At 31.2% G+C, this 22719-nt stretch overlaps 4 protein-coding genes across 4 annotated transcripts; 3 read left to right on the top strand and 1 right to left on the bottom strand.

The window, feature by feature from the left end:
* The first annotated feature begins 5981 nt into the window (after window positions 1-5981).
* Window positions 5982-6552, top strand: LOC113862601 (zinc finger protein 6-like). Its single transcript, XM_027495677.1, is given in 2 exon segments — window positions 5982-6499; window positions 6501-6552. Coding segments are annotated over 2 exon segments (570 nt in total).
* Window positions 6553-8356: 1804 nt separating this feature from the next.
* Window positions 8357-11135, top strand: LOC113862932 (chloroplastic group IIB intron splicing facilitator CRS2-B, chloroplastic-like). Its single transcript, XM_027496241.1, has 9 exons — window positions 8357-8415; window positions 8839-9055; window positions 9155-9239; window positions 9348-9415; window positions 9666-9716; window positions 9821-9894; window positions 10265-10323; window positions 10411-10487; window positions 10714-11135. Exons 2-9 carry the CDS (start codon window positions 8843-8845, stop codon window positions 10828-10830), a joined length of 744 nt encoding a protein of 247 aa, XP_027352042.1. The 5' UTR covers window positions 8357-8415; window positions 8839-8842; the 3' UTR covers window positions 10831-11135.
* A 1120-nt stretch (window positions 11136-12255) lies between these two features.
* On the top strand, window positions 12256-12948 carry LOC113862602. Its single transcript, XM_027495678.1, has one exon. The coding sequence runs from the start codon at window positions 12256-12258 to the stop codon at window positions 12865-12867; it is 612 nt and encodes a 203-aa protein (XP_027351479.1). The 3' UTR covers window positions 12868-12948.
* A 348-nt stretch (window positions 12949-13296) lies between these two features.
* LOC113861902 lies at window positions 13297-18832 on the bottom strand. The gene is made up of 5 exons (XM_027495005.1): window positions 17719-18832; window positions 17531-17586; window positions 15530-17425; window positions 14356-14467; window positions 13297-14239 (listed from the first exon to the last, which is right to left on the bottom strand). Exons 1-5 carry the CDS (start codon window positions 17864-17866, stop codon window positions 13503-13505), a joined length of 2949 nt encoding a protein of 982 aa, XP_027350806.1. The 5' UTR covers window positions 17867-18832; the 3' UTR covers window positions 13297-13502.
* Window positions 18833-22719: the final 3887 nt, after the last annotated feature.

Genomic DNA, 22719 nt, shown 5'->3' on the forward strand with positions numbered 1-22719 from the left:
TTCAACGTTATAAAATTCATATTTGATCGCCCACTTTTCAAAATCAGATTAACATTTAATAGGCATAATAAATAGAAGAGTATACCATAAATATAAATATATATAATTTTCTACACGTCTACTATAATTTTCTCCATAATCTAGCTATAAGCAAAAAAAATAAATTAAAATTACATTAAAGGACATAAAATAACCCCTTCGTTTTATACAAAGGTCAAAGTAGTTATTCAACATCATTTAAGGTAATTAAAATGTAGCTAAAGTTTCATAAATTGTTTTTATGAATAATAATTGTCATTCAAGCACTAATATAATAGCATCCACGCGTTTTATTTTAGATTTTTCTTGGTTTAGGTAGAATAAAAAATATATAGTCTAATAGTCAAACACATAAATCAAATTGTTACTTAATACATGATATAATTTTATGGAATTAAATATATAATTTATATATCGATCTTATTTAATGTGTATTTGGTTTAATCCATTTTTAAAATATAATTAGTTTTTTTAACTACTTAACAGGTATTATTTAAAAAAGATTTAAATCATTAACTTAATATAAAAAAGCTTCAATGTTATTGTTCTATTTTAATATGCACAAGTTTGGTAATTTATTTATTTATTTAAATATATAAGACCCATTAATACTAGCCCGATATAGAAACCAGGCTCTTGCTTGGGCCTAATAGATGATGACATGCCTTCATAGTCTCAATATATTTAGTAGTATTTGCTTGCGAAACAGAGATAATGAGGCAAAGACATAGAGACACATGTTATGTTTAACCAGTGTTTTGTATCTCAACTTCAGAAACACGAAAAGTAAACTTTTGAAAAAAAAAATATTTCTTATAATTTTTAAAAATTATATAGACTACCTTCATAATTTTTATATTCAAACACAATATAAGATGCAATACATCATATTTTGTTCTTACTTCCAAACACAATACACAAACACAAACATTAGTGTTTCTATTCTTCATTATCTTAATGTCTCTGTCTCCAATGGCCAAGAACAGTATTAAAATGTTACTAGTCTTGAAATATTTGTTATATCTTAAAATTTATGTACTGTAAAAAAGTACTTTTAAATATTACCTTGGCTTAAGTTGTAAAAAAATTTTAAAAAAATTGTTATATTTATCATAACTTAATAAAAAGATATTTAGATATATTTGTTATAAGTCATTTTGACATACAATACCTCACTGTTTATTAATATTTAACTTAAATAACAATTGCTTAAATTAAGAACAATTTCTTATTTAAAATGATAATTTATATCTTTTCAATGATAAATTTTAAAAAAATACAGCTGTTTACATACTTAAAGCAATTTATTAGTTATTAATTTACCTTGAAAGATAAACACCTAAAATTTTCCACGAATGTTTATCAAATTAAACAGCTAAACTGGTGTTCATATTTGTATAATCCGACTTGAAACTCACAGATAATGCCTTAAGTTTAGAATGTTTAGGCCTAATCCACGAGAATTGAATACGATTTTCTTTGTCACTTTTATTAAATTAAATTAAGATAGTCTTCACGTTACTTGTTCTTCGTGCAAAATATCTAAAACCGTCCATTTGTCATTGAGTAAAAGGTGGTAATTTGTATATTATTGGAGGATCATATTAACTTAATTGCTGACTTATCCAAATTAATTAAGTGCCTAACCTACTTAGATGAAACCTTCCCCATCAATCAACATTTTTGTTTACCATAAATGAATCAAGTCTTTCCCTTCTAGAGGTTGCATAATCTAAGCTTCGGGTCACATGTTATTGTCGTTTATGATATATGTACAAACTTTAAGCCAATGCTGCATAAGGAAAACTTGAATTAAACTTGAAACTAATATTAATTTAAGTCATTACATTTATTTTTTTTTATCTTTCATTTCCTCGGCTAGCCAAGCTTGGCTATTTGGACTAGCTAAAAATGTCCTAAAATGACTGGTGTTAATTTTCAAGATAGAAAATATTTTATGTATTGTACTGAGAAAGGAATCAATTCGGTTTCACCTCAGGAAAAAGAAATTGAATACCTACTCGGCATACTAGGCTGAGTACCCCTCGTCAGGATTAAAAGGTAAATAATCCAATTAAAGATAATCAAAATACTATGGGCCTCAATATAAAAACTGACTCAGGCCCATTAGCCCAATAGAATGTCTATAAAAAGAAGATAAGAAATACATGTAAGGGGTTGACTTCTAATCATTAAATAATATTTATTGTTCAGAACCGAATCCTGACTTTACCATCGGAGTGCCCTTTGCAGGTATTCTCCCCATCAGCAAATCAGCAGAAGGACGCCTGATCAGAAATTTGAAGACAGTTGTTTCGCCAGGAAGGAACATGTATTACTAGAGTAGATTTTTAAAGGTATCACTAAAGTGTATTATTGAAATTTTATGTATAAAAAACTAAAATATAATATACTGTATTAATTGTTAATGATTTAAGTAATGTAGTCATTTCACGATTACTCATAATCTAGGAAAAAAAAACAGTAACCCTCTAAAGAGTTCGCTGATAGGTACTAGAGTGAAAATAATTATCTAATAAATTAAATATGTAATTTGCTTTTTATATTTTTGTGACCATTTTTTTTTTGTTTTAATATCTGATATTTTAAAGTTGAACACTTTTAGTCTTTAATGATTACATAAAAAATTAAATAATTGTTATATATCAATTTTTTTACCATATACTGAATTTTTTGGTTGAACTACATCATTGTTATAGATCAAGCAAGATAAACTTTTTAAAATTAAATTTTTTCAAAAATATAAAAACAATACATTTTAAAAAATTAATAAATAATTTTTATTTTTTTAATAACCTATGCAATATAATGCATTCATGCATTAAGATTTAAGATTGAAAGAGAAAGGGAGAGTTTTGTGGCTCTTCCTATTCTTTTCACTGAGCTAGTTTTCATGCATTACATATGTGAAACATCATTGCCCTGTGCTTTTGAACAATATTGATTTTCCCCACCTAACGGGCTTTCGCTTGGAAATTTCCTTAATCAGTTATATACCCTTTGCACTCAGTTCTTTACTTTTGTCACTTTTAACCTGTTTTAGAGGAATAACTTTAATTAATTTTCGTAATTATTAAATAAAAATATCTTAAGTGTATTTTATATTTAATATTTACTTACAAAGTAATGAAAAAACTATTAAAGAAAATGAGAAAATATATGATAAAATTTTATTTAGAATATCTTTTAGATCCGGTCCTAAGCATACAGAAGATGTATATTGGGACAAAAACATGGATGGTTTTGCGTAGATAATATTTACATCTACTCCATCATTTATGTAAAATAGAATTGATTGGAGAAACATAAACATAGCTGCCTAAGAGAGGGACAACATATCATAATGAAAGCCATGAAGTTAGATTATGATCAACGTGTTTCAATAATTGTCTGTCCCTGTTACCCAACATGCAAATCCACCAAGATATATTTAAGGTGGTTGAACAAAGTAATATGCCCTGCAAAACATCCTAAACTTTTTTCACCATGCATCATGCATCTTTGTCGCTGCCTTTTCAGCATATTGCTAAGTCGTTGTCATATTACAGGCAATGATAAACAGTAGGTACTGTTACATTTTTTTACATTAATATTAATATTTATATTAATTTGTAGATTAGTATTATTAAATTATTATAATTATAGTATTATTAATTATGATATAAAATAAATATATATAATTATTATTAATTATATAAATTTTTGTGATTGAACTCTTAGTATAAATGGTCTGTGATAAGTTGAGTCATTTTATGTGTTTAGTGAAAGATTCTTGCATCTCATCTGATTAGGTTTATAATTGTTGTTTTATTAGACAGTTACTAATGTGAGATATTAATATATTATACACTCACTTAAAAATAAAAATCGCTTATGACTAACAGATTCTCATCAAATATGTATTTAATATAATTATTCAATTATATATAGTTAGAATTATATTCAGATATTATAATGTGTATTATATACCATCATTAATAGATTTAATTTTATATATATAATTATTCAAAACTTTAATTTTATATATAAAACTTCTGTAGAGACTTCATAAGTTCCACAAACAATAGAATGCTTGTGTAAAAAATATGAGAAATTAAGGTTATATATACGATTTTGCTAACTGCTTTAAAGTGTTTTTTTTTTTTCGTGTTTTAATTTACTTCTGAATTGTTACAGATCTAGGTTCATTTAAATTATCCTAATTGTAATTTTTATGTTAAATTCGTGTTTATAGAATTTTTTTAATGTGTTTTTAATACACACTTTATTAAGCAATTAATTAATTGAATCTTTTCATTAAAAACTATAAAATTAGTACACTAATATTATGTTGAGTTTTTCTAAACACTTTAAAAAATATACATTAATTATTTGGTTACCTAATTACTTAAAAATACTTTATTAAATATTTTTCGTTACTTAAAAAAATGTATGAAAACTTTTATTTTTTTAATGTAGTAAATTTATGTTTGAGTAAGACACTTTAATTTTGTTAACCCTTAATTAAGGTATCTTTTAGGAATTTTTAAACATTCCCAACATATAATTCTAATTACAAATTTGAAAATAATCTACATACTAACACTGTTTATAAATAGCAAATTTTTTGGGTGAAGGTTGGTTAAAGATAGCAATTTGGTATGGTGTGTCGTGTGGTGCGATTGTGCTCATTGATCAGTTCCGATACTGTTGTGAAGCATTCTATTAAGCATGTGTTGTGATGAAATCATCCTCATACATTGAACCCAACTGGTGAAAGTTAGTAAGATTCTTATAGATTTTGTCCTAATAATTAGTGACTAATTCAACGTCAATCACGCAAACATGCTTAAGATACCAAGCATTCACCAATCAGCATACGTCATTGTGGACCTTCAATCCACTTGAATCATTTCAATATTCCTCAGTTCCTTCACTCTCAATGGTTGACTTCCTCGCTTAACCTATGGCACCGTAGGGTGATATGTTGTATACTTTGATCTCTAGACTTCTGATATCCTTTGTCTAAGACAATTTTGTTTGAGTTGATTAAGATTACTGTAATGATTAAGATTACTGTGAGTGCTGAAAAAACTTGCTGTCAATTACTGCACGTATTTGGCAGTTCGTATGCTTTAATTTGAATATGATAAATAATTTTTTTATGAGAATGAAAATAACTCTTTAAAAAACAACCAACAAATATCAGCTTAACTATTAATTATGTGAGCGGTAATCATGCCAAATAGTCGTTTTAATGTTTAGTTATCATTTCCCTGTTTGCAGTTGATCCTCTTAATATTTTATCGCATAGATTATATATATGTTGAAGCTAGATTACTAACGTATCTAGCGTTTACAGAAAACGAGCAGATACCTTTTTGTTTTTTTCGCCTAAACCACCCTCATTTGTTAAGAGTTCTTTTTATATTTATAATAATAGGACTCCCGTGGCCTTCTACAAATTATTTTTGAATTATATATAATATTTAGCTTCTTTCTATTAATTAAAATAGAAATTAAACTTAACATATTCTCAATTTCAAGTTCCAATAAATCTAATTGTATTAAATATTTAAAAATAAAATTTTACATTTTAAAGTTGTCCTACCCAATTCAAACAAAATTGATTTTAACAGATAATCTAGATAAACAAAAACTAAATAATATATAATCATTTACTGAAAATCCCATATCTATAAACTGCTCTTGTTTTCGTTTTCTCTTGCGTTGAAAATTACACAATAAACTCTGCCACTCATTACCTTTTTCTTCCAACAAATGATAATGTCCGAGTATGCACTTTAACTCTATTATAAAAGGATCTTAAATACTTTATAGTTCACATAGATATGTATCCATGCCCACCTTAAGTTAATCACATATTTTGGTGAATCATTTTTTAATTTGCCCCCCAAATAATCACAAGATCTAAACTCTTCATGGCTGAAGTTGAATACCATGCAAAATCCAACACTACCACTACCCCATCTTTAAAGCTCTTTGGCATCAACATTCAGTACAAGTCCTCAAAAGATCACACTCATGATGAAGAAGGTTCAAACCAACACTATTCTCCATTAGAGTCAGAGCCTTTCAACCCTCGCGATGGAAGAAAATACGAATGCCAATACTGCCGCAGAGAGTTCGCGAATTCACAGGCATTAGGAGGACACCAAAACGCACACAAGAAAGAGAGACAACTCTTGAAACGTGCTCAAATGCAAGCTGCACGTGGCTTATTTGTTTCTTCACATCTTCAAAATGCAATCATGTATCAGCCATGGCTATACACAACGCACGCAAGTGCTTCTGCGTTTCATTCCCCAACCTTTCTAGCTCCCGGTAGACGTGTCTATGCTCGTGGTTCTTCTGCCACTGTCACAACAGCTTTAACTGATGGCCGTGGCCACCCTCTTTCAGGGCTTGGTGGCGGCGACGGTGGTGGTGGTGGTGGTTTTTGCGGTGAGCTAGGGTTCGGTCTGGATTTGCATCTTAGCCTATGAGTTGTGAGTTAGACTTTTGAATCAATTCAGTGTCATATATAATGTACCAACTTTCTTATTCTGAGTTGTATGCCAATGTAAATTTGTTTAAGTAGTTAAAGTTCTTGAGAAATAATTTTTAGCTAGGTTTAGATATATAATCATGAAAATATTATGAATTTTAGGTTTAATTTCTACTGATTTTTTCAAAAAAATTAAATGACGTGATTTTAATCTTTTGTCAAAGATTAAAAGTTTCTTTTTCTAGTTTTTAAGAATTAATGAGTTTTACAGAATCCAAACAAAAACACATCATATTTTAAGAGACTAAAAAATTATTTAAATAATTGTTAGTACATTTTTCATGCAGATATAACAAATAATTGTATTTTCTTCTTTTAATTTTCTGATTGCATTCATATACAAGAAAAGTAGTCTCCGTCAAGGAAAAAAGAAGAAAAGACTTATAAGTTTGATTATTTATTTATTCATTTACAAGAGGGCCAAAGTACAGGAAGAACACTAGCAAACCACGAAGGAAGGAAACATCTGATAAGTGTCGTACTTTGGACTGTTTCCTCATTAATTTTCACAATCGAATCATCTCTAAGCTAAGTTACTTTTGAAAGAAAAAAGTGAAAAATATTGCAAAAACATGTGGTTAAGAGGAACATCATTTGTAAAGTTGATTCACTACACTGTTGTCAACTCGGCAATTGTCCGCATCCAATTTACTGTGGTTTGCCAGAAAAATTATGAATAATCTCTTTCTTAGTTCAAATTCTAACAATATTTTTTCCAAAATATAAAGATAAATATGAAATAAGATGAGTAAAATAGTTAAGAGAGGATAAAAAATTAAATGTTGTAAAAACTTTAGTTGAAAATAACATTCTCATATTATTTCCTCAATTTGACTTATGCTGCTGTGAGGAATATAATTCCAACTAGTTAACCATTAACTAGTACTTCTTTAATTTATTTATAAAATTAGAATTTTAAAAGTTAATTTAATCATTTTACATTATTGAATATATAAATTTATATTTCAGAATAACATTCAAATAGACTAGTTAATTATAGTTCTCTGGGTTTGTAATAAATATTCAATTTTTAGTTAGCAATTCTTTGCCATCATTCTTCTTATTGCCTTTATAAATTAAATTTCATGAATAATTTATAACATTTGATTTTCAGAAGAGAATTTAATGTATTCTAAATATTAAAAGTTAAAAAAATATTTAAAATTAATTTTAAAATGAATTCTTTATAAGATTATTTTTAAATCTTAAAATTAAATTTTCAGAATGAGGGAGTGTAACAATAAATTATCCTTGCCAAGCTATGGGCCAACCTTAAGCCCATTTTCATTCCTCCCTCGTCCCTATCCAATATCCATGGAAAACCCAAAACGCTACTGTGTCTGGGGATCTACTGGGCTGCCGATAATATGCCCAAACTGACCCAATTGCTGCATTTATTTTTATTTAATTATTTTTTATAGACTACAAATAACTTTTATACATGTGTTTTATGTTATTTTATTATTTATTTTAACAAAAAAATATTTTTATTATTAGTTATAAAACATTCTTCATTTTATAATGCAATAATAAAAAATAAATATTAAACGAATCATTAATTTTTACTATCTATTATATATATTTAATATAATATTAAATATTATAATAATAAGTGAAAACCTCTTAATAGTTACGTTACGGTCGAAATTACCTTTCACAAAATTTTAAAAATAATTGATATTTTTGAATAAATGATTAATAATTATCGGCGACTAGAAATAGAACGTAAGCCAAAACCAAAACAAAGAAGAAAAAATTCCCCAAGTTGAGCTCTGCGATTTCTACTATCTATCTTTCTATCTGGTTAGGTAAGTTTCTTCAGAAATTCTTTGTTTTCCATTTCACGCTCTGCATTCGTTTTTCTGTAAACTACTTTCAACTTTTCTGTTAACCTATTCCATTTTTATTTTTATTTTTTGCGAAATTGTTCCGTGTTTGGTCTGTTAATAATCTTACGTTGTTGGTGTTCATCGTTTTGCTTGCGTTCGGTTGGAAAAGGTTGCGAAAGCATTTCATGGAGAATAGCTGCTTAGATTTTCTTCAGCTGAATCTTAATACTCATTTGTGGCTGAATTATCTCTGTTTATGAACGTTTGCGTAGTGTGTAATGTTTAAGTTCTCAGTGGTTTTACGAAGATTCTGCTTTGTTGATACCTCTTTGTTGTTTTTGTCAATTATATGATATGATGGGATGTTTCTTACTCGTGCTATATCCTTTCATTTTTTAATAGATCAATGTTGCATGCTGCATCTGCTTCAAGCTTTTGTTTAACCCCCACCAGTAACCTTCGTTATCCTCGCTATTTGAAAAAGCCTTCGGTTAGAACAAGTTTTTCTGTTTGTTGTTCGGTATCAGAGACAAAGAATGGTGCTAAAGTGGAATATACTCCTTGGCTCATTGTTGGCTTGGGCAACCCCGGAAACAAATATCATGGCACTAGGCACAATGTAATTACTATTTTCTATGTATTCAATTATTTGTGAAAGTACTTGAATAATGAATACTCTTCTATTGTAGAGAATCTTATACCTTTTTTTCTCTATTAGGTTGGATTTGAAATAATTGATAGTCTCTCTCAAGCAGAAGGGATTCCCATGAATGCAATACAGTCTAAAGCCTTGATTGGAATAGGTGCATCTTCCTCTAACATTGATTTTTTTTTCCCCTCCTTGTTACTCACTTCACATTCATGGTAATCGTAGCTCTAACTTATATTTTCTTCTGTGATCTGTTGTTCAGGTTCTATTGGAGAAGTACCAGTTTTGTTGGCAAAGCCCCAAACATACATGAGTTTTTGTGGGGAATCGGTTAGTTTTCATCATGCATTATAGATAGATTTTCTATGAAACTCACATACAAACATACTTTAGTTTTCATCATACATAGTAGCTAGGGAGACTTATTGAAACAGATTATGGATCAACTATCTAATTCATTCTTATTTGAACATGCTGATGTGAAATTGTTTATTTCATTAAAAAAAGTGGTATATGATCTGTCGCTTTTTGTGTTATCTGTTCCTGATTTTTTCTTTTTTTCTTTTTTGAATTTTTAAAGGTGGGGCCTCTTGCTGCATATTATCGAGTACCCTTGCGTCATATTCTACCAGTAAGTATTTCTGACTTTACTCCTTTTTAAAAGTGGTTTAGTGACAATTTACAATTTTGTTGAAATCTTTATTTGACCATAAGTTTGTTTAAATTTTTACATAGGTTTACGATGAAACAAGCCTTCCAAATGGTGTTTTAAGGCTTCAACCTAAAGGCGGACATGGGCATCACAATGGGTAATGCTTGTTCGATTCATCAAGACTTTTGATATACCAGAACAGAACATAATTTCAAATGTTGGAATTGATAATTCAGTAATCCAAACTTTACAAATAGTGAGACAGTAAACTTACTTTCCATATACTTGTTGACATAAGACAGAAATTAAGATATCAAAAGTTAAGGTTCATTAGTTCCTTCAACTCCAAAGTAGAACTTCTGTTATAAATTATTTCTGTTTCATCACTTGAATGATTTTATGGATAAGACACTAAGACTGTCATCCCAGTATCACCAACATTTTTTTTTCAACTCATTGGGAACTAGCTGTACCTTTCAATGTGCGGGGAAATCATAAATTCTATAACTGTTGTTAAATTGTTACAGATTGAAAAACGTGATGGACCATTTGGATAGTTCCCGTGATTTTCCTCGACTTGCAATTGGTTGGTTCTTGTCTACTGTCACTTTATAAATTGATATGGTTTCTTCAGTTGTTTGAGCAGTACTATATTTCAAACTTGTGTTTGTAGGAATTGGAAATCCTCCTGGAACTATGGATTTAAAAGCTTATCTTTTACAAAAGTTCAGTTCAGTGGAACGAAAGCAGGTTATACTTAGTCCTGTACCGCATTTGAAAGTAATTGCATAATTAGAAAATATATGAAAAAATTGAACCAACAATGCAAATATTGACAGTTAGCCTAGACTCTAAAAGCAATAGGAAGAATAGTGAATTTGGTATTTGTCGCACAGCTTTATATCTTTACAAATTATGTGCCTTTGTGTCTTATTCGAAATTTGATGGCAATTTTTTTCTTTTTAAATAATGACAGATTGATGCTTCATTGGAGCAAGGAGTTGCTGCCGTAAGGACCCTAGTGCTGAATGGGTTTGACCATCAAGTCAGTAGATTCAATTTAGGGCAAAAATACAAGTACCATAAAGTTTAATATATGACTTAAATGAACAGCCAGTTTTGGCATAGATGAAATCCAATGGTTTATATTGCTGTGAATGCTAGCAATTTTACCTCAACAAACTTGTCATGACCAATGCATTGTTGTAAAGCACACTAGTGGTGGTCATATTCTGGCTCTGACAGATGGCTGCTTCATGGTGAGAAAAATATGTTGTGGTTTGAATCAGTCCACAACAAAAGGTAGCGAGTGTAGAAGCAACCTTTGCCCTTGGGCACCTCTGCTAATTTGCAAAGCTAAATAATAATGGATGAACAAGAGAGGCCCCAAACAAACATCACAATACCCCAAGAGCTCAACAATTTTGATACCTGTTAGTTTAGCATTGTCTATGGTACTAGTGCCGTTGATTCGGATAATTAAGACATTAAATAAATGAATAAATTAAAACTCATGATCTATAAGCAATCTTTAGTTATGAATGTTCTTTAGTCTAAATTATTTTAGGCTGTTAGGTTTGAAGAGAATAGATCAATTATTTGGGGAACAAGTACACAAATAATAAACTCTATATAATATAAAGTTTTTTTTTTTTCCTAAGTGAATTTAACATCAATGAAACGCCTTGCACCCGTGGGCTTCTTAGTGCGATGTTATCCATTTATTGTATAGATAAAACTTTGATCTTTCCCCATTTTCTTTTTCCGGCCGCTGGTGTTATTGTTAAGTTTTGATTGAGAAAAATGGACTGCCGATATTACTCGAACAGTAAATTAGTCTCCTGCTCTCTGCACTTTCTTCTATTGTATTCTGTACTCTTTTTGAGCATTGCTGACCAGTGCTTTAAGATCAGCAGTTAAAGAATAAATAAATAATATTTTTTATTAAAATTCATTAAAATACATAAGAATAAGTGTTTTTTCGTATATTTTTAATAAAATGCTTTTTTTATTTTTATTTCTTAACCGGTGTCCTGATGCACTGTTTACGATTTTCTTTTTTGCGTTGCATTGAAATGTAGTTGCTGCTTCAATATGAAGAGAAAAATACAAGTTATATGGCAAATACCCCAATTTTAGAGTCTTTGTTAATAAAGAAGAATATTAGTTAAAAAAACATTAAATATTTTAAAGTAATTTAAAATGGTAAAGGTTCAACGATATTTAAACAAAATAATTATTTTTAATTTCTTGTCTAATGCTCCTAAGGTTAATTACTAATATATAATCCGAATTCCAACGTGCAGAATGGAACTAGGATTCTTCAATGCCGTGGGACCACCCTTCCCATTTAGAACGTTGGAACCAAAAAGGGTTCTTTCTCTCTCTCTCTGAGTTAGATTAATTAGACCGTTACAAAATCAAATATTTTAGTAGCAAAAGTAGTGAAAGGTTGAGATAAGGCGAAGAAAAAGTAAAGACACTATTGATGAAAGAAACAATAGTGCTACAACAGAACATGGTAATATCAGAGACCAACGTCTCTCTGCAACAAACAAACCCCACTTTTCTGAACCAAAACTCTCTTCTCCCTCTTAGCTTCATCACGATGGACATGGAAAGAGGACCCAGATATGAAGCATACGCTGAGTTGAGGGAAAGAAAGCTACGCATGAAGTACCTGAGACAACAAGAACTAGAAGAATATGAAGAAGTAGAAAAAGAAGAAGCAAAGGTTCCAACCCCACCGAGAAAACAGGTGAAGTTTCAAGCTTCTGGGAGAAAAGGGTCTTCTCTTGTTGCTCAGTCTGTGCCAGATTTGGGTGCAGCGTTGAGGAAGGAGAATCGAAAGCCAATGGTGAATATGCTACCTACAGTGATGGAGTTGACACCTCCATCCAAGAGTGGTTATGGGGTTTTGTCAAGTTCAAGAGGAAGTAAATCAGCAAATGCAGGAGAGAAGAGAAGGGGTGGTGGAATTCTCACTGCAAGGAAGAGCTATGCCACCATTCATGAACTCAAGAGCTTTTCCTCTGCTACTGCCAATGCTATCAATGGTGAAAGTAGAGGAATAAGGAATAGTAGCAGAGTGATGGGGAAAAAGACTGTTTTGGGGTATAGACAGTTTTGAGTTTGGAAATGGAGTTTCTTAAACTTCGATTTCTTTATTTTGTGACTTTTCTGCCTTCATTTTTCATTTTTTTTAGTTTTGGGAGGAGCTTACATTATTGTTTGTAAGTGTGAAGGTAGTAAGTTTGATTTGGGGGTGAGTATGGATCACCATGACACTGTTATTATAGGAAGAACAGTTTTAATATTCCTCTATTCATTTGGGTTCTGGAGTGACTTTGTTCTTTGTGCTATGAAATAAAAGTTTATCTCTTATCAAATCAAGAGAGTAAATCCTCAAATGTGGAGCACTTTTGTTCAAGAATCAAGATTGACTTATTTTTGCCCGAGATTTCACGATGTGATTCATTTCAATCAACTTCCGTCTTTGAATTGATTTTAGGTTTGGTTAGGTATCAAAGCATTAAATGAAATTTTGGTGGCTATTTTAAGCAAATCACAGACATATATAATTGAAAAAATAAATAATAATAAAAAAGCATTGTCACTGGACTTTATTTGTCCACTAATTCAAAGAGCCAAAATAAGCCTCCATTAGAAATACCATAATCCTATTTGTACAAAAAATTTGCCTTGTTTTAGATCAGAACATTTTTCTCTGGTGAGATGTTGCATGACCACCAGCTGAGAGGAATTTTACAAGGAAATGAAGCCCTGCTTGCAACATACAAGGTCTTCAACAACTTCATCGACCAAAATTTGAAGTATGTCCCCATCTAAATCAACACCAGCCTCAAATGCTTCAATATCAAAATCAGTCCATTTCCCCAAGGAGTGGCTCATTTCCCATTCTATTATTTCATCAGGTACCATCCCAACCATACATAACCACTTGTTGATTTCCCTTTTAACCTCTTGAGCCAACATCTTAGCTTTCATGCATAATGGCAGCTTTGTCCATGCCTTAAATCCAGAGTTGAAATATTGGCAGCAATTTGATTCTAGATATTCTATAACACAATCAAGCAGAAATCCCTTGAGCTCCTTTCTATGTTTAGAGTCCTCACAACCAACAAAGCAATTAACTGTCCACATAGCATCACCTACCATAGTGTCAAGCTCCTTGTCAAGAAACCGATAAACTAGAAGCTGTGGCACTTCATCCTCTCTGCAATCAGTTGTAATTCCAAGCACCAATTCAGCATTCAAGAGAATGTCCTTCATATGGTTGAGCTTGCTTCTTGTCAATTGTGTCCCAAAAGAGTATAAACTTTCTAATGTCATAGGAATTTGGTTGACAAGATCAGTCAGTATCTCACTTGCCCTCCCTTTGTTACAGGATGTTGCAGAATCTAAAAGTTCAGTATCATGTTCAAATTGTTCCAATTGACCATAGGAGTAATTCATGGAGTCAGGGTGAATACCATGATGCCCTGGAATTAAATCAAGGATCACAAACATCAAGAAAAGCTTGGCCCAAACAATAGAAGGATTAAATAAATTATATTTAGAAATTATATAAATCACTATTTTTTAAATTCCAGTTCACCTGAGCTTTCATCCAGACTACTGGAAGAAAAGGAAGCTTCCAAAACAGATCCAGGACTGAGATGATTACCATTGCAAGAAGTTCCTAATAACCTTTCTGATTTTGCTCCATGCTGAAAGGAAAAATAAAATAAAAGATAAAGTCAGGTATAATTGTCAGAATTTCGTTGTTCCACACTTCCACCAGTCACAGTAAAAATTTTAATATAATATTACAGTTAACTGAGATCATGCATTCATACTCAAACTAAGATGAACAAAGCTCAAGGCACTGTAATTAAATATGCTTGTTTCAGGAAATTTTGTTCTATTTTATTAAGGTAAATAATGATAATCAGCTCACAGCGTCTGAAAAATGGAAATTTACAACCAAAGGTGCTAATTAAACACAAAATGGGACCAAATGCATATGAGAATTATTAAAAATAAAAATAAAAACCCTTTGATGCTTGGTAACTTTTACCATCCAAATTACTCTAGGTACTTACTTATGTCATAGTTGAGCATAATTTATACACCAAAAAGGAAGATGCACTATGTAACACTCTTGTCAGATCTCTGAGTTCTATCAACATCATTATACTATATCATCAAGAGTACATTTCACTTGACATAGCTGAAAGCATCCATTTGGATATCCATTTCACAGTTTTAGCCAACTTCCATCAATATGATGCAAATAATTGCTATGATATAGCAAAAAAACATGCCTTCATTCACCTGAATACTCCCTACATACAACTCTCAATTTGTCTGTTGAGTTAACCAATTCTGACCCAGAGCAGCTGAACATGTCTTTTCTAGATGTACAATATGATCCATTGGTCTAAAAATCCATTGAGCAAAACAACTGGACTAAGTCTTAAACAATGGGTAAAATTTGATCCCTCCCCCCCTGGTACTATGCAACATTCTGTCATTGCTACTGATACATAAATAGTAGCAAATACAAAAAAACTGTGGAATGTGCAGCTCTATAGTTTGTTACTAAATAAAAATCAAAACTTCAGACACTCACACTATGCACTGTATAGCAAGTCATCCAGATAACAAATACAAATTCACAATGAAAATGAAGTACTGTATATTATCAATAGATAACTGATTAAAAAAAGGTAAAATGGTTAGAGACGAATCTCTAAGGTGCAGCCAGAGTATAAAAAGAGAAGACTTACATGGAAGCCAACATTTTCATTGAACATATGACTACCATCATGACAGATTAGATGCTCTGAACTTAGAGCAGATATCAGCTCTTGAAGAATCATAGCACTTGATTTTTTAGGCGCAGCTCCTGTAGCCAACTCTTCATCTCTTTGAGAAGTTAATTCCTTCAATTTTTGTTCTAGAAAGGCACCTAAAGCATCCATTCTCAAAGGTGAAGGTCTTTGGAAATATGTCTTCCTCTCATTTTCACTGCTTGTCTCTTCCTTATCGGCAGGTATTTCTATTTTTTGATTCAAGGGGGAATTAAATGTAAATGACACTACATCATTGATCTTCTTGTCATTAACCTTAACAGTTTCTCCCAGACCATCTTGTTTATCTTTAGCATTTGAGCTGTACAAGGAGACTGCATTGAAGTCCCTCCTCTTTCCACCCAGTGTATCAGAATGAGGATTTCTCTGTTTCACACCAACTGAATTGACAGACACCGAGCTTTCAAATTGTGTGACATTTGCAATCCTTCTTTTTCTCTCTAATGCCCTTACATGACACAAGGAATTATGTTGTCTATTATAGTAATGTTTTTTCTCTAGGTCAAACTTAGAACTATCCACTTTTGTTGGTGATCTCATCCTTGTTCGACCACTTAGGCTTCTATTCAAAGCAACGAAGTCTTTAGTCCCATGCACACTGCTCATAGAAGACACTCGTTTTACTTGCACATTACTCATCGTAGATCCAGATGAAAATCTTTCATTGCTCAACATTTGTTCTTGTGTTTGAGTTTTGTGTTTTAAGGCAAAAGAAGATGCATCATCCTCTGTGGTCCTAAATGGTCGTTGACATGATGAATTCCATTTAGCTGGACTTTCATGGGCCATTGGGATTCTTCTGGTAGTGGATTCATTCCATGACTGTTGTGCAATGTTTTTTCCCTCTTCTTCAGTAACAAGAGATATGAGCTTTTCCCGACTTGTCAGAAGAACTACATCTCTTTCATGTCCACGAGAGGGAGTAGATGACTTCCCCTTCTTATGCGAAGATACCATGGAGGTAGCAGCGATCACATCTGATACAAGGGGTGGAGGAACAGATGGTTGCCCCCCAACCTCAAACTTGCAGTCAACAACATCAACCAAATTACCACAACTTTTGCATGAAGCCTGCCCGGTCAATGGCTTGGCCGAGCTTGCATCATAACAGGATTCATTTTGCATAACTGCTGACCTATTTTCCACACCATTTGACGCAATGTCAGTCTTTGGAGGATATTTGGAAGCATGGTATGTAAGAGAAGCTTTGGCTCTACTGGTTTCCAATTCATCCACACCATTTGACGCAATGTCAGTCTTTGGAGGATATTTGGAAGCATGGTATGTAAGAGAACCTTTGGCTCTACTGGTTTGCAATCCAGGTTCCAAAATCTTAGTAGCAGCTCCTATTAGTCTAGAGCTTCTAGAACCACTCTTTCCAGAAGGAATTCTGGGGCTCTTCAAAGGAGAAGCAAGCTTTGGGTGATGGTGATTATACTTTCTTGCTCGGGACAAAACATTCTTAATTTGCAGGGCCTCAGCTCCAAACCTAGTCACTGCCCTTCTCTCATACACCCCAGTTTTCTGAAGCTTCTGAGGTCTTGAATCATGCTTTACAATTCCCATTTCCGAATCCACACCTTGCTTATCCAACTCACAATGGTTACCCAGAGATTCCTTCATCACATCACCACAATCATCAGAACAAAAGGCTTTCTTGGACTTATCTCGCTGTGCAGCTGGAATAGATTCTAGACCCATCAACCTAGCTACAAGACTCGGAACTCGCATTTCACTCTTTGCCTCTACATCTACACCATGATTCCCACCCTTTTTAGAACCTGGGAAACCTCCACTATTCTCATTGGCAATCTGCAATCGAAACATAGCCACAAAACCCAAAAAAACACGAAGTGTTAAATATCAAACAAAACCAAATAAGGAAACTACACAATCACTCAAGCATAAAAGCCTTACCAAGTGAAGCTTGGAATTTGGCATCTTTTCATCTCCCTTAAATTTCTTTGCACGAGCTGATACACACTCAGCAACAAAGATCAAAACAAATACATCAGTCTCCACAAACTAGGAACAACCCCTCAAATCTTTATGAGTGACATTTCAAGTTTATATTATAGGATATAAGGATAGATTTACAAACTAACCAGGAGGCAGCAGCTTCTTAGAGAAGAGCTTTTTCTTGGAGAGTCTTCTCTTCCAATCAATGAGCTGAAAGAAAATGCCAACACAACCACCAGGTTTCTGCACCTTCTTCTCCGAGATAGCTAAACTCTTCACTGCAGAATCATTCATTTCTGCAACACTTCCCAAAACAACCGACACTAAAATAAAAACCAAAAGTCAAAACCAACTTCCTAAACACCGAATTTCTCTCTACATTGTTCAAAGCCTAAGAATCATTCAATGCTTAACACCCTTCTCTCTCTCTCTCTCTCTCCTCCTCTCTTTCACCGCTCAGAAACTTCACATTCCCTCACCAACCCAAAAAAAAAAAAAAAAAAAAAACGATCTTTGTATTCCCCAAATAGTACCCATTATGAAAAGCTCACTCTCACATGAGGGAACAAGGTACAATAATGTGATCCACAAAAGACATGGGAACAACTCTGCAAAACCCACGACAACACTGAAGCAGAAAGCAACCCTTGATACTGCAAAACGACGACGGACCCACCATAACACAAAGCAAAAGCAAAGACCCACTGCAACGTTCTCAATTCACAGCCAAACAATGCTACTTCTGCTAAAAAGCTGCAATCTCGTGCCATTAAGGCGCGTGTAGGGATAAGAAGGGGAAGAGTGAGTGAGTGAAGGGTGCGTAGGATAAGACTAAAGAGACAAACGGAACACCGCGGGCGCACCCTAGCATTGGTCAAAACCAAATAATATAATAATATTTATGTTATGGGGACAACCACCGAAAACAGAGGTTGGTTTTGTTGAGTAACGTTGTGTCTACGTCTGTCTGCTATTCTGCACTGTGAAAGCGTCAATTTCACCACTTTTCATGTGTCGTTGATTCTTGTAACTCACGCGCCGTCAACGCACTTACCCCCTTGGGGGGTGATTCTGTAATTATCGTGTCCTTTTCCCATTGAAAGAACCAAAATCAAATCACTGGTAGAATTGAACTATATCGCTTTGACATAACATAAAGCTCGAAAAGAATATGATTAATCATCCTCATTCCTCAACTTTTTTTCTTTCTTTCTCGTTATTATTACTCTCTGGGTGAGATTGCATAGAGGAAGATGCTCCCCCTTTTTGGAGTTAAAAATTTTGATTTTCTAGCTTTCTAAAGTTTCCACTGTTGACACTTTCTAAAGATATTCATTTGTATTATAGTATATGGTTATTTTTTACGATTCTTTAATATCTTTACTATAATAAGACATTATCATGTTAACTTTTAATTAAATTTTATAACTTTAATAAAAAATATTACATTTTTATTGTGTCTCTTTAAATTCATGTTAGAACAATTATATTTTTAAGATTCTTAAGTCATTTTTCTTTCATCTATGTCGCCTACAAAATTCAAGCTATGGTAATTATTAAAATAAATGGAACATTCATTGGTTGTGTTTTATATATTTTATCAAGTAAAAACAGGTTTAAAGATTACGTTGATTTAAAAAAGCAAAGTTAAAGTTACACGTGACGTGAGTTAGGGGTGGACCCATTTCTGGGTAAAATAATGAGAATATGAGTGTATACTAAAAGAACTGTGATCACATGAAGCGAGGGAAGAGAGTGTGTAAAAGTGAAGTATTTGAGTCTTCACCAATCGATGATCGTTCTTAACACTGTCTCAATATACTAATAAGATTAGCACATTTCCCCAACTCACTGTTTGCATAGTACAAATATGATTTATCTTTTACGAGATTAGATTGTAAACAAATCTAATGGAAGTTGACATCAGATTTTGGTATTTTCATGTTTGAGCAAAAGAAATCTAACACAGAACAAAAGCCAAGAGGAGTCAGCATGCGTGAACAGAAAGACAAACCATAGGACACTCCATTGGAACATGTAGTATTTTCTTTGATCTTTAGTTCATTAGTTTTGTGTCATATCCCAAACATATCTAAATTTAAATTTTTAGAAACCTTAATGTATGGTTACATTAAATATTTTATATGTGCGTTTGGAAGAAGAGAGAGGGAAAAATAATCCATAATATTTTTTCATTAAGCCATAATGGCAATAAAGCATGTTAATGATTGATGATCTATATAAACAACGAAGCATGGCATTGTACATCTGCTATGAATATGTAAGTAGTTTCAGGCGAATCCAATTCGGATTTGTCATGCTTTTCAGAAATAAGAAACGTGTAGAAGGGTTCACCAATAATTTATAAGAATATTTTATGATAAAAGATATAATATAAAATTTTTAGTTAATATTTTAGAACACATGTTAGTGCTCATCTTGTATTACAATATGTTCTAACTATATACGAGAAAGTAAGATTAAATTTAGAATAGCATGCTTTTATACAAAATACAAAGTGCATTATGTGACTAAGAGACAAACAATAAGGATAGCATTGAAATTACTAATTTTAAAAGGAGGTTGAATTGCCACCTTGAAAAGATAGGCAAATTGAATGTTGCCTAGTACTGTTTTTGGTTTTGTTTATAATAAATAATGATTAATTTTTTGTTTTAATTATAAAAAATAAAAATATTCATAAACATATTATTTTTTATACTCTTATTTATTTTGAATTTTGTACTAATGAAATACTCACTTATTATTTATATAAGTAGGCATATTTATTTATTTAACATGTAAGCCATCAATATTACTATTTAATATTATGAATATTTTTTAAAATATAGTATAAATCTATGATATATAAGTATTTTGTATTTGTTTTAATGATTTAATTATTTATTTATTATAAGTAAAACTAAAAAAATATGTTTATAAATTTTTGAAAATATTGAATAGTACACAAATTCCTGAAGCAATCAATCGCTGAATTCATGTTCATCATCTCATCTGATTAAATTCTTCTATTCAATATTGAGTCTTAATCCATTGATATAAAAGTGAAAAATTTTGCACACTTTTTCTTTTTATTCAATTTCTGAAGGAAAACAAAATTTGATATGATATAATCACCCAATCATCTAGAAAGAATTGCGAACAAGAAAAAGAAAAACAAGTACTTCGTCTGTAGCACAAGAATGACGTCAACTTCGTACTATTATTCACAATGTTACACGATAGTTGTTTGTGTGAGGTACTTGTAAATCTGAATTTGAAAAAAATAAATTATATAAAAATAAATTTAAAATTGTATAATTTATGTTTAAAAATTTATCTCTTACAAGTAATTATTAGTATAAGTTTTTTAACTCAAAATAAAAGCTATAATTTACTATGTTAGTTTAAACATGAGTTTTAGGATAAAATTAACTTTGATTGATAGCACTAAAATATCAATTATTTTACAAAATTAAGTTCCAATCAAATAAAAGTAATTATACGTCAACTTGGCTTGCATCTAATCATGCAGGTATGCACCATTTAATTTAGCTGTTAAAATTTATTATAGTATATTATTTAATAAAACTTTATACTATAATAATATATATTATGATTATTAAAATTTAATACAATAGTAATGTTACCGTAAAGGATACCTTAGTCTAGAAAATAAAATTGAGAATATGTGACACTAGGTGTCCTAATTAATTTTAAACTATATATATTGTATTTAAGGAGACAAATGTTCAGCAACAAAGCAGGCATGACAGTGACCTGTGAGAGAAAAGAGTGAAGATGAAAAAATTGTGTTTTTTTTCCTGATAGAGGAACACTAGATGTACCATTAGTCATTCATCCATCAAAATTATTGATTCAATCTAATCCATTTGATTTTGTTTTATCGAAAGAATGGGTTAAATTGAATTTAAGTATAAATGAATTGGTTAGGTCATGAGAGGCACATAAGAAGCTATAACATGTCCAAAATAATGATACTGGGAAAGAGGTGTATTCTATCTATTTTGAAGGTTTGTTATTTGCTTAATTGTATTTATTTGAAAGGGTCAGTTTTTATTTCTACAGTTTTGAAAGGAGTATCACCCACTAATAATTTTGTTTATCTTCTTTGTAACTTTGTTTACAAAACAAAAGATGACTACAGTTCAAAGAATCATCATTCATTTGGTTTATGATCTATTGATTGTCTGTTTGACATGGCTTGTAATTGAGTAACTTTTTATAAGGATTAGGTGCATACTAAGCTTTCTTTCTCTCAATATATGATTGATTATTTCATTAATGAGAATCTTTAAACTTTAAAAAGTAAAGAATACCCTTACAACTTTTCAACATCAAAATAACCCTCATAAAACTCTTGCACTTTCTTTCTTGCTCAAATATGTCAATACAAGCCTTCACCACCTATTCAAAATCCCTAGTTATTTTCTATAATTAATTTGTATCCTTCAATATAAAAATACCCTTATAAAATCCTTTAATATATCTTCATATTAACAAAAAATAATAAAAGAAGAAGAAGAAGTTAGAGATTAGTTCATTTGAGACAAATTGCTCAAAACATGTTTCCTTAAAAACAACAGTATCCAATTCAACACTCTCTTAAAAATCATTGCAAATATTGATTTAACAAGAAACACTCATGATAAAATTCATGACATTCTATTTTCAAAAGTCAAACACATGGCCCTTTAGGATTGGAATCAAGCTATTAATTTACAAAAGCCTTTTCCAAGAACCTTTAAAACATTTACCTAACAAGGTGACATATATAAATACTTGGGCAAATACATTTTATCATAAATTCATTCAACACTCTTAGTTCATATGATTCAAAATCGGATTTCCTTTAAAATTTTTAATTGATTTAAGAAATAGTTCAATAATTTTAGAGCAACTGTCGTTATTTTTCAATATGTGAAAAAATCTTATCAACTTTTTAAAGATACTACCAACTTATCCATGTATATCTTTATTTCTTTCGTTGTAAGTTAAGAAATTGATTTAATTAGAATTGCAAGGTTAAACGATGGAATAAGTTTGATCTAAAATTACTTTCAACCAAAATATAAAATTATTTTAAAAGGCTCTTCTACATTAAAAGAAAATGATAATTATAAAAA

This window comes from Abrus precatorius, unplaced genomic scaffold (genome assembly GCF_003935025.1).
Source record: "Abrus precatorius isolate BTA unplaced genomic scaffold, Abrus_2018 Scaffold3, whole genome shotgun sequence".
NCBI lineage: Eukaryota > Viridiplantae > Streptophyta > Magnoliopsida > Fabales > Fabaceae > Abrus > Abrus precatorius.